The sequence below is a fragment of the Nannospalax galili genome, unplaced genomic scaffold (assembly GCF_000622305.1).
Source record: "Nannospalax galili isolate Female #2095 unplaced genomic scaffold, S.galili_v1.0 scaffold188, whole genome shotgun sequence".
Taxonomy (NCBI): Eukaryota; Metazoa; Chordata; class Mammalia; order Rodentia; family Spalacidae; genus Nannospalax; species Nannospalax galili.
The window spans coordinates 573,299-583,634 of NW_008360325.1; the positions used below are offsets into that span (position 1 = coordinate 573,299).

General features: G+C 44.3%; 1 protein-coding gene across 1 annotated transcript in view; it reads left to right on the top strand.

The window, feature by feature from the left end:
* Ppp1r13b (protein phosphatase 1 regulatory subunit 13B) overlaps window positions 1–10,336 on the top strand; it is a 57,596-nt gene that overhangs the window by 24,428 nt on the left and 22,832 nt on the right. Inside the window, exon 4 of the mRNA XM_008825537.3 lies at window positions 7,969–8,070. Within this exon, the coding sequence (XP_008823759.1) occupies window positions 7,969–8,070 (102 nt within the window). The remainder of the gene's footprint in view (window positions 1–7,968; window positions 8,071–10,336) is intronic.

Here is a 10,336-nt window from a genome sequence, read left to right on the forward strand (position 1 = left end):
TTCTTTCCCTTGTGATTCTAAGGATCAAATCCATGGCCTCATGCATTCAGTGCAAGCACTGTACCAGCTGAGATATTTCTCCAGACCCAAGACACAGAATCTTTTTATTTTTTATTTTTATTTTTTGGTCTTTTTGAGACAGGGTATCCCTGTAGCCCCAGCTGGCCTGGAACTTGCTATGTAGACCAGGCTGGTCTTGAACTCACAGAGATTCGCCTGCCTCTGCCTTCCAAATGCTGCAGAAACAGGATCTTATTGGAGCCCAGGTTGTACTTGAACTGATCCTCATCCTCCTGTCTTGGCTTTGGTCCCAAATGCGTATACCACCACATCCAGCAAAGCAGCACTTCTTTTTTAATGTGGATTGCCTGCATGTATGTAAGTGCATCCATGTCATGCAATGCCTGAGGTGATCACAAGAGGGCATCAGATCCCCTGGAACTGGACTTACGGTTGTTAGCTGCCATGTGGGTGCTGGGAATTGAACCCAGGTCCTCTGCAAAAGCCGTCAGTGATCTTAACCTCTGAGCCATCTCTCCAGCACCCAAACAGCACTTCTTTAAAAAAAATTATTTGTACTTTATGTATATAAGTGTTTTGCCTACATGTATATAAGTGCACCCATTGTGTGTATGCAACTATGGGCTGATGTGAGCCATTGTGTGGGTGCTGGAAACTGAACACAGGTCTTCTACAAAAGCAGTCAGTGCTCTTAGTTGCTGAGCCATCTCTCCAGCCCCCAAACAGCACTTCTTTCTTTTTCTTTTAGTTAGAAGCTGGCCTTGATCTCAGAGATCTGCCTGCCTCTGCCTCCTAGCCCAAGTGCTGGAATTACCAGCATATGGCACCACAGCCAGCAGTTTCTAGCTTTTTAAGCCTTGATTCTTACACATGGTAAGGCAAGATGAGAGAATACCTGAAAATAAGCCTGCCTTTAGCATCCTGCGTTTAGCACATCATGGGCTACCTTACTTATTAAGAATCTTATTCTGTATATTTTCATTGCTTATCAAAGTCCATTCATACAGAATCCCTTTTATAGAGGTTACCATGTGATTTGAAAGGAAGGTGATTGAAACCTGAACACCCAGTGGAGGAGCTTAGAATTCTTGGCATGTTGCTGGTGAGAGAGCAGCAGCATGTTTGGCAATTGGGAAAGTTGAACACAATACTTACCTAAGTACCACACACCTGTGCTACTCTTGCTACTGGTTACCCAAGCATATTACCTGCTCCTCTTGACACTGTGGCCAGATGCTTAACAAGGAGAACTTGAGGAGGAGGAGAACTGAGTTGGGTTCATGGTTTGGAGGTAGAGCTTATGCCACAGGAAAGGCGTGGTGATGATAGAGTGACTGTGTGGCAGGACGCTGCTGGATTGCATTTCTGTGGACCAGGAAGCAGAGATGATGCAGGAAGTGGAGGGCTATGAAACTGAAGTCTCCACAGATGACTCAATTCCTCCAGCTAGGCCATACCTCCTAAAGCTTCTCCAGCCTCCCCAGACACACTGACAGAGAGTGGCCAAGTGTTCGAGCCTGGGAGAGGAGACATTTCACATTCAGACTAGAACACTGGGAGAAACAAACCTTTGTCCACAGACACTCTGGTGTGTGAATGCTCACACTAGCTCTGCTTCTGTCTACACAGTAAAAGCAGCATTCTGTTCTCCATCAACAGAGGACCGGATAAAGAAGATGCAGTGTATGATACAATCAGGTTCTACTCAGTGACGAAAAGGAAATGGCTGAATGAAAATGAATAAATACAAAAACATTTAAAGCTGTGAGAGAAGCCACATGGGTGAGGTGCATACTGTGTGATTGCGTTTACATGCAATTGAGAGCAAACTGCTGTTCTGTCCTACCAAAACAGCAGCAACAGATCCTCACAGATCAGGCTGGGGATCAACTGGGAAGGACAGACAGAAAACTCCTTTAGTTCTAGAAAAGGTCTGTGTCTAATAAGAGGGTGACCACACTGGGATGTGCAGTTATATGAACTCATTCAGCAGTGTGTTTTAATCGAATGTGTTTGATTGCGTGTAAATTATGCTTAAAGCGGGACTGGAGAGATGGGTCAGTGGTTAAGAACACTGACTGCTCTTACAGAGAACCCAGGTTCAAGTCCCAGCACTCACATGACAGCTAACAACCATCCATAACTTCCAACTCCAGGGGATCAGACACCTTCTTCTCATCTCTACAGGCATTACACAACACAGGTGCACTTACATACAATACACTCATACACATGAAATAAAAATAATAAATACTTTTAAATTATTTAAATTGCCAGGCATGGTGGCACAGGCCTGTAGTCCCAGCAGTTGGGAGGCAGAGACAGGTGGATCTCTGTGAGATCAAGGCTAGTCTGGTCTACGTAGCGAGTTCTAGGACAGCTGGGGCTACAGGGAGACCCTGTCTCAAAGAGACCAAAAAATAAAATAAAATATAATAAAATGAATTCTTTAAATTATGCCTATGTCCCAGGCTGGGGACATAGCTCAGTGGTAGAGAACTTCTCTCTTATTCCTAGCTTTGATCTCTAGCCCCATCCCCACCCCCTCACCAAAAAAAGTATCATCAATCTCACTGTATTTTTCACTGTGCATGTGTGCATGTGTGTGTATGACTGCATGTGTGTGGAGACCAGAGGTCTATGTTGGGTGTTGTTCTCTATCACTTTCTACCTTTTTTTTTCTACTCTATTTTTTTGAGACAGGCTCTCTCACTGAACCTGGAAATTACCATTTTGACAACGTTGACTGGCTAGTGAGCTCCTGAGATCTGCCTGCCATTCCCTCCACCCCTGGCTTTTTATCTGGTCCTGGGGATCCAAACTCAAGCCCTCATGCTTACACAACGAGCACTTTACCCATTGAGCCATCTCCCCAAACCCTGCCATGTATTTCTCAAACTTCTTTGCTATTTCATTTTCTTAACGATTTGACAGATTTTAAACTTTTGTACCTGAAGAGGACTAGAATATATGTCTTGCATTTTTTTTCTTTGATAGTTCTAATTTTGCACTTAGGGCCATAGAAACAAGTTTTATTTTTGTTTGTCGTGGGGTGTTGTGAACTGATATTTTTATTTGGGACTTTTATAAAGTTTGAAATGATACTGTATAGAAAATCTAACTCTGATTTGGACCCAGTGTCTAGGGGAGGACGGTTTTATGAGTCTTTTCATTTCCGTGCCTCACAGTCTCCATGGTGATGAGACTGGCTGAGTGTGGTACCCTGGGGTTCTGCTTTCATGAGCTTTGGCGTAGGTGCCAACCTGAGCAGTGCACTGTTATGAGTGTGTAATGACAGTCCACATCCTCACTGCTGATCTGCTGGTTTTGTCCACAGTGAAAATGCAAGTGCAAAGAAAACTCGAGACTGCTGTGTGTTGGGTGAAACACTTGCCTATGAATTGTGTATAACTGAGTGTCTTTCTGAGGCTCTGCATCCAGGAAAGCAACTGAAGACACCAAGAATGTCACGCATGCATATGTGTCCCTTTTTGGGGGCACTTTTACCAAATGATAGAGGCAGATAATAAAGCCATGAAGAGTATAAAAGGAAAGAAAAAATAACTTTTGTTGTAGTGATTGAGAATTTTTTCAGTAGAATTTTTAAGCATTTTATTAGCATATTTTATTTATACTAAATAGTTTTATTATGACTTTCATACATGTATGTAATGTATTTTTGTCAGTCACCCCCTCCCAGTTACCCCCTCTTGTCCCACCCCACACCTGATGATTCCCTGCCTCTCTCCAATCTGTCTGTTTCTACTTTCGTGTCTGTTTTGTTTTGGTGACCCAGTGAGTTTAATTAGAGTTGCTCACATGAGCACTAATAAGGAGTTATTTATAGGAGCATGGGCAATTTACCAGAGGCTACACCACTAAAGAAAATGCCTGCCTCTCCCCCAGCAACCATTAACTGTCATTAGCTTTAGGAGGGGTGGAGTCTCGTGACCCCTTTGCCATTCTTGAAAGGATACTGATAGGCCACATCTCCAGTAGTTCTTGTACAAGAAATCACAGGGGCTATGAATCTAAGAGTACAGTGGCCATGGCAGGCCCCAAATCAGTGTTCTACACAACTCCCTGTCCTCCAGCTCTTACCTTCTTTCTGCCTCCTCTTGCACAGTGTTTCCTGAGCCTTGAAGGGGTAATGTAGGTGCCGTATTTAGGACTGAACATTCAACAACCACTTATTCTCAGCACTTTGACCAGTTCCAAGTCTGCAGTAACCACCACCCATTGCAAAAAGAGGCTTCTGTGACCAAAGCTGAGAGCAGCGTGAAGCTGTGGCCAGAAACATAAGTGTGTAGAAGGCAGTTTGACGGTGCAGTGTGTCCATTTAGCAAAACAACAGCAGTAGCTTCCCCACTAGGGCCTGGGACTTCCCCAGCCACGGGCTTTTGACCAGCTTTACAGTACCAGGCTTGAATTGCCTCCTGTGGCGTGGGCTTCAAATCAGTCTGAAAGCCGTCGGTCACCCTCCTAACAGTTGTGTCACTGTTGCACCAGTGGGCACATCTTGCCTGGCAGATCAGTAGTGTAGCACTAGGTTCAACTCTGGGTGGGTCTGTTCATGTCTTTTCTCCCCCAGTAGTCTGTATTTGGAGGAACTTTTTTTTTCTTTCTTTTTTTTTTAAGGCTATTATCTCCTTTATTCAAAGAATAAATATTTCACTTTGAGTCAGCATATTTCATATCACATTAAGCACAGAGAAGAAACACTGTCCCTTCAGAACATGTGAACGGGAAAAAGAAAACATGTCCCAGAGGATGGATCAAGGGCAACTCTTGATTTCAGCAGCTTCACCCAGAGCCCTCCCCCCAGGCACGCTATGCATCCATTTCAGGAGAAAAAGAAACACACAGACACACTGCTCTGAAGTCTGAAAGGCACATGAAGTGGACCATCAGGTGTATGGCACATTCACTGATAAAATGTTCCCTATTCCCTCCAAAGAAAAGTAGAGAAACTTTAATCAAGTCAAAGACCAGAGAAGACAGGGCTTTCCTGCCCTGCACCCAGCACTGTGAACATGTGCAGAGGAAAGTCGGATTTCCTTTGCCTCCCACTCCCCATCCACAGGAGTGGAGGCGCTCACTCAGTGACTGCAGGGCGCGTGGCCACATACATGAACATGACAATCAGGACCACGACCGCAGCCAGCGTGGGCAGCACCACCGTGATCTCCCGCCGGGCCTGCTTGCGCTCCTTCTTGTCCCTGGACGTCTCCGTCTTTGGCTTCCCTTTGAGCTGCCGCATCTTTGTTAGAAAATGCTGGGGAGATGAGTGCAGAGAGGCTGGAGGAAGTCCGCACTGTCCAGGCGGGGACCTTCTGCCGCCGCCCACGGCCCGGTGTGTGGCAGGAGCCACTGGCAACCCGACTCGCCTCTGCTCTCCCCGCGCTGGCGGGCTTCTTTCCTTTTTTGTTTTTAAGAACAAATTTCTTTTAAAATGGAAATTTCTGTAACTTGTCAGTTTAAAATACCTAATTTTTAATGGGCTGGTGAGGTGGCTTGGAGGGTAATGGTGCTTACTGCCAAGCCTGGCTCTGAGTTCAATCCTGGTATCTACATGGTAGCAGAAGAGAACTGATTCTTCAGTTCTCCACCTGTACACCGTGGCACACGTACATGAATGAATGAATGAATGAATGAATGAATGAATGAATGAATGAATGAATGGATGGATGAATGAATGGATGAATGGATGAATGAGGGAGGTCTGGAGCTATGGCTCAGTGGTTCAGAGTGCTTTTTTGTTCTTGTAAAGGACCAGAGTTTGGTTCCTGGAACCCATACCAGGCAGCTCACTGCTGCCTCTAACTCCAGCTCTAGGAAATCCAATGCCTTCTGACCACTGTGGATTCTTGTGCAAATGTACTTATAGACACACACACACACACACACACACACACATATACACACATGCACAACAAATAAAAATAAATCTTTGAGAATAAATAAATGTAGAATATCTAATTTTAAAAGAGACTGATTCTACATTGCTCAGGACCTTTAGAAAAAGTATGAAAGGTCCAGGTAAGACCATGGAACAAATCCCAATTCCCAGCATCCACATGGTGGCTAACAACCATCTTTTAACTCCACTTTCAGGGGATCCATTGCCCTTTTCTGGACTTCAAGGGCATTGCATGCACGTGTGCACTTACATACATGCAGGCAAAATACTCATATTCACAAAAAAATAATTTTTTAAAAAGAATATGCTCAAATATCGTAAGAGTTTAGGAAGAGCTGAACGTTCTGGCTCCTACCTCTGACCCAGCACTAGAGGCAGAGGTAGATGGATCTCTGAGTTCAAGGCCAGTCTGACTTACATAGGGAGTTCCAGGCCAGCTAGTGCTGCATAGTGAGGCCCTGTCTCAAAAAAAAAAAAAAAGAAAAGTTTAGGAAGACCTGGAGCTAGTAGATAGAGCACAGGCTAGAACAGACTGTTAAGAATTCTTTTTTAAAACAAAAACAAAAACAAAAAAACTTTGTTATCTTTATTTTATGTGTAATAGTGTGTTGCCTGCATGTCTGTAAGTGCACCCGTGTTGTTCAGTGCCCACGGAGGTCAGAAAACAGTGTCAGATCTCTGGAACTGGAGTTATGGACAGTTGTTATCCTTGTATGTGCTGGGAAGCAAACCCGGTGCTCTGCAAGAACAGTCAGTGATCTTAACTGCTGGGCCATCTCTCCTAGCCCCAACTGTTAAGAATTCCAAGAGGCCAGATGTGTGGAGTGGCATATGCCTTTAACCCCAGCACTCAGGAAGAAGAGGCAGGCAGATCTCCGAGTCTACATAGTGAGTTCCAGGCCAGCTAGGGCTATATAGAGACCCTGTCTCAAAAAAGAACTATAAGAGGTTTAAGGTTGCCAGGAGGTAAAGGGGTCCTAAGGATATGTGTGAATGTAGAAGTAAGGAAGTGGGGTCTGAGCAGGGACCACATGGCCTTCCTGGTTAGAACTGAAGGGTTCGGAGGAAGGCAGACCCACCAGAAAGAAGCTCTGCTTCTCCTTTGGCTTGCTACCTGTCCCATGGCGCCTTGCCTAGAGGATCCTCACACCCAGCATACAGATAGTATGTGCAACACATCTAGCAGAGTGCATCATATGCATGGCAGGGTTCAGTGAATCGTGTTCCGTGGGAAAGCTTAAACGCACAGGCTCTCTGCTCTGCCTCACAGAGTGGATTGTGTCCACTTGTCTTCTCATCTGGGCTGGAGGGTCCTATGCCGGTCTAAGTGGGAATTCTGAGCATGCATGGGAAGGTCTATGGCCAGTTGCCCCTCCCTAGGTGCTACCTTTCTACATTCATTTTACACGTGTACTCTGTCAGACGGTAGGTGAGTTTTACTGTAGGCCATACACGGTGTTTTTAATGAACATTGGCATTTTAGATCCATTTTGTATTTCAGTTTCTCAAGAGCAGGTAACAGGAAAAATGGCTTTTGTCTTGCTTATCACTTGAACATTTACCTTTTAGTTTGTCCTTGAGCATTTGACCTGTTTGTTCAAATATACCTTTTAAATCCCTGATCCAAACGGAAGAATGCCAATTATGATACACATTTGCAAATGGTTGTATGTTAAGCCCCTTATTAAATAGAGTGTTTGAGATTTATGCATTGGAAAATCTTTAGAAAAAAATTATACTTGTTATTTATATTTAATAAAAGTAGTCAACAAGCTGGTGTGGTGACACATGCCGGATTTCTGTGAGTTCAAGGCCAGCCTGGTCTACATAGAGAGGTCCAGGCGAGCTGGGGCTACAGGGAGACCCTGTCTCAAAAAGATCAAAAAAAAAGTAGTCCATATGAGAAAAAAACTAAATTTTATTCTCTTCCAGGAAACCTATATAAATCCAGATGTGAATGAGTTCTTAACTAGAGAAAGGCTCCGCAGAGAGAAGTGCAGCTGATGAGTGCTTTCTGTTCTCTGTAGGTTGGGAATCCACGTGTTGAGCTTACCCTCTCAGAACTTCAAGATATGGCAGCTAGGCAACAGCAGCAAATTGAAAATCAGCAGCAAATGTTGGTTGCCAAGGTAAGTTATGAGAAAAATACTGTTCAGAGTGTGTGCTCTTCCACTGACCCTTCAGATCGAGGTCACCTTCAGGAGTGGTTCTCTCAAATGGGACTGTGCCAGGGAAGTGCTGAACACAGTCTGTGTGTTCCCTTCTGCAATGGCACATTGTTCCTGAAGGTTCTTGATGTGGGGTGGTGTCAGAACCGCTGTGATCTTCAGCACGTGCTACCACAGAACAGGAAATGGCTCTATCCAAGTCACAGACAAAATTTGGAAAGCAAAAGATACTTCCTGTTGTCAGTTCTGTGTTTCCTAAGTGTGTTCTCTGCTATGAAGTTGGTGTTACGGGCCTAGAGGAGACTGATACCTGACGAAAGCTCTTGCAGAGGCCCTGGAGGGGTGGCAGCTGGTTAGCAGGCCTCTACAGAGCTACTCCACGCCACACTGAGCATGTTAGGGTTGTTAAAGTGTGAGGCACAGCTAGTCTCATTATGCACACAAAGTTCTGCTTTTGTGGGTGAAAGTAGGATTTGGAATGTTTCTAAATCATGGTCTAGTCATGCTTGATAATCAGCTTAAAAAAAAAAATCAGCTTGTTACCCATCCCTGCTGAAAATGATTCGTACTGTGGAATGTCTTGAAATGTTCTGAATCTCCTTTAAAGGGAACCTCTAAACATTTCAGCTTAGCTTAGTGTACATCCTCTTCTGGCTTTCGTCACGTTAATGAAAACAGTTTGTTTCAGTTCTTATCTGTACCATGGCACGTGCACTGGGGAGAGGACAACTTGTGGGCATTACTTCTCTCCTTCTACCATGTGGGTCCCATGGATCCAACTCAAGTTCGGGCTTCACAGCAAATGCTTTACCCACTGAGCCACCTCACCAGCCTATTTGTCCTCTTCTGTAGAGAGTTCCTCAGTGACAAAGTGATTATCTAGCTGAATCCTCTGGAACTGGAGTTACGGATTACTATTAGCCACCATGTGGGTGCTGGGAATTGAACACAGGTCCTCTGCAAGAGCAGCCAGTGCTCTTAACCACTGAGCCATCTCTCCAGCCCATTCGACTTGTTTTGAAAAGTTGTCTCATTAGGCTAGTGAGATGACTCAGCCTGACTTACCTGAGTTTGATTCTTGGGACTCCTGTGGTAGAAGAGGGGAACTGACTGACGCCTATGGATTATCCTTTGACCACCTCAACACGAGCACCCACCCACCCACTCATATGCACAAACATAAAAAAGTTTTCTTGAAGAACATGGTGGTGCATGCCTTTAAACCTGGCACTCAGGAGACAGAGGCAGGTGGATCTCTGTGAGTTCAAGGCCAGCCTGGTCTACATAGCAAGTTCCAGGCCAGTTGGGGCTACAGGGAGACACTCTGTCTCAAAAAGATTAAAATTGTTTTTTCTCTCAAAGTTTATTAGACTTCAAGAATAAAAAAAAAAATATGTAGGGCTAGAGAGATGGCGTAGCGGTTAGAGTGCTTGCTGCACCTCAGGTGACCTGAATTTGGTTCCCAGCACTCATACCAGGCAGCTCAGAACTGCCTGTAACTCCAGCCCCAGGGGTTCTGATTCCCTTTTCTGCCCTCTGAGGGTGCTGCATTCATGTGTGAAAACCAACAGACACACGCATATATATATATACATAGTTAAAATTAATTAAATCTTTAAAAATAAATACAAATTTTAGAAACCTATTATTAAGATTATTAAGTGTTTAACCCAGAGCTGGAGAGATAGCTGAGCTAGGTGTGGTGGCACAGGACTTTAATCCCAGCACTCAGGAGGCAGAGGCAGGCAGATCTCTCTTGAGTTCAAAGCCAGCCTGATCTACATAGTGAGTTCTCTAGGACAGCAACCCTGTCTCAAAAAGACGAGAGAGAGAGAGAGAGAGAGAGAGAGAGAGAGACCAGCTGCCCTTGCAGACAACCTGGGTTTGATTCCCAGCACCCACATAGCAGCTAACTTAAGTTCCAGGGGAACCCAAAGCCCTCTTCTGACCTCTCTGGGCATTGCATGACACAGGTGCACTTATATACATGAAGGTAGTACACTCATATACATAAATTAAAATTTTTTTTAAATAAAATATTTAACCCATTAAGATTTCAAAGATGAAATATGCGTACTATTATGTAATTGTAAATTTTTCCAATTCTATTTTATTTCCTTTTCAAATATTTATCTAAGAATATTGCTATTTAAAAACTTTACAAAGGATGCTGGAGAGACAGCTCAGCAGTTAAGAGCACTGGCTGCTCTTGCAGAGGACTGGGGTT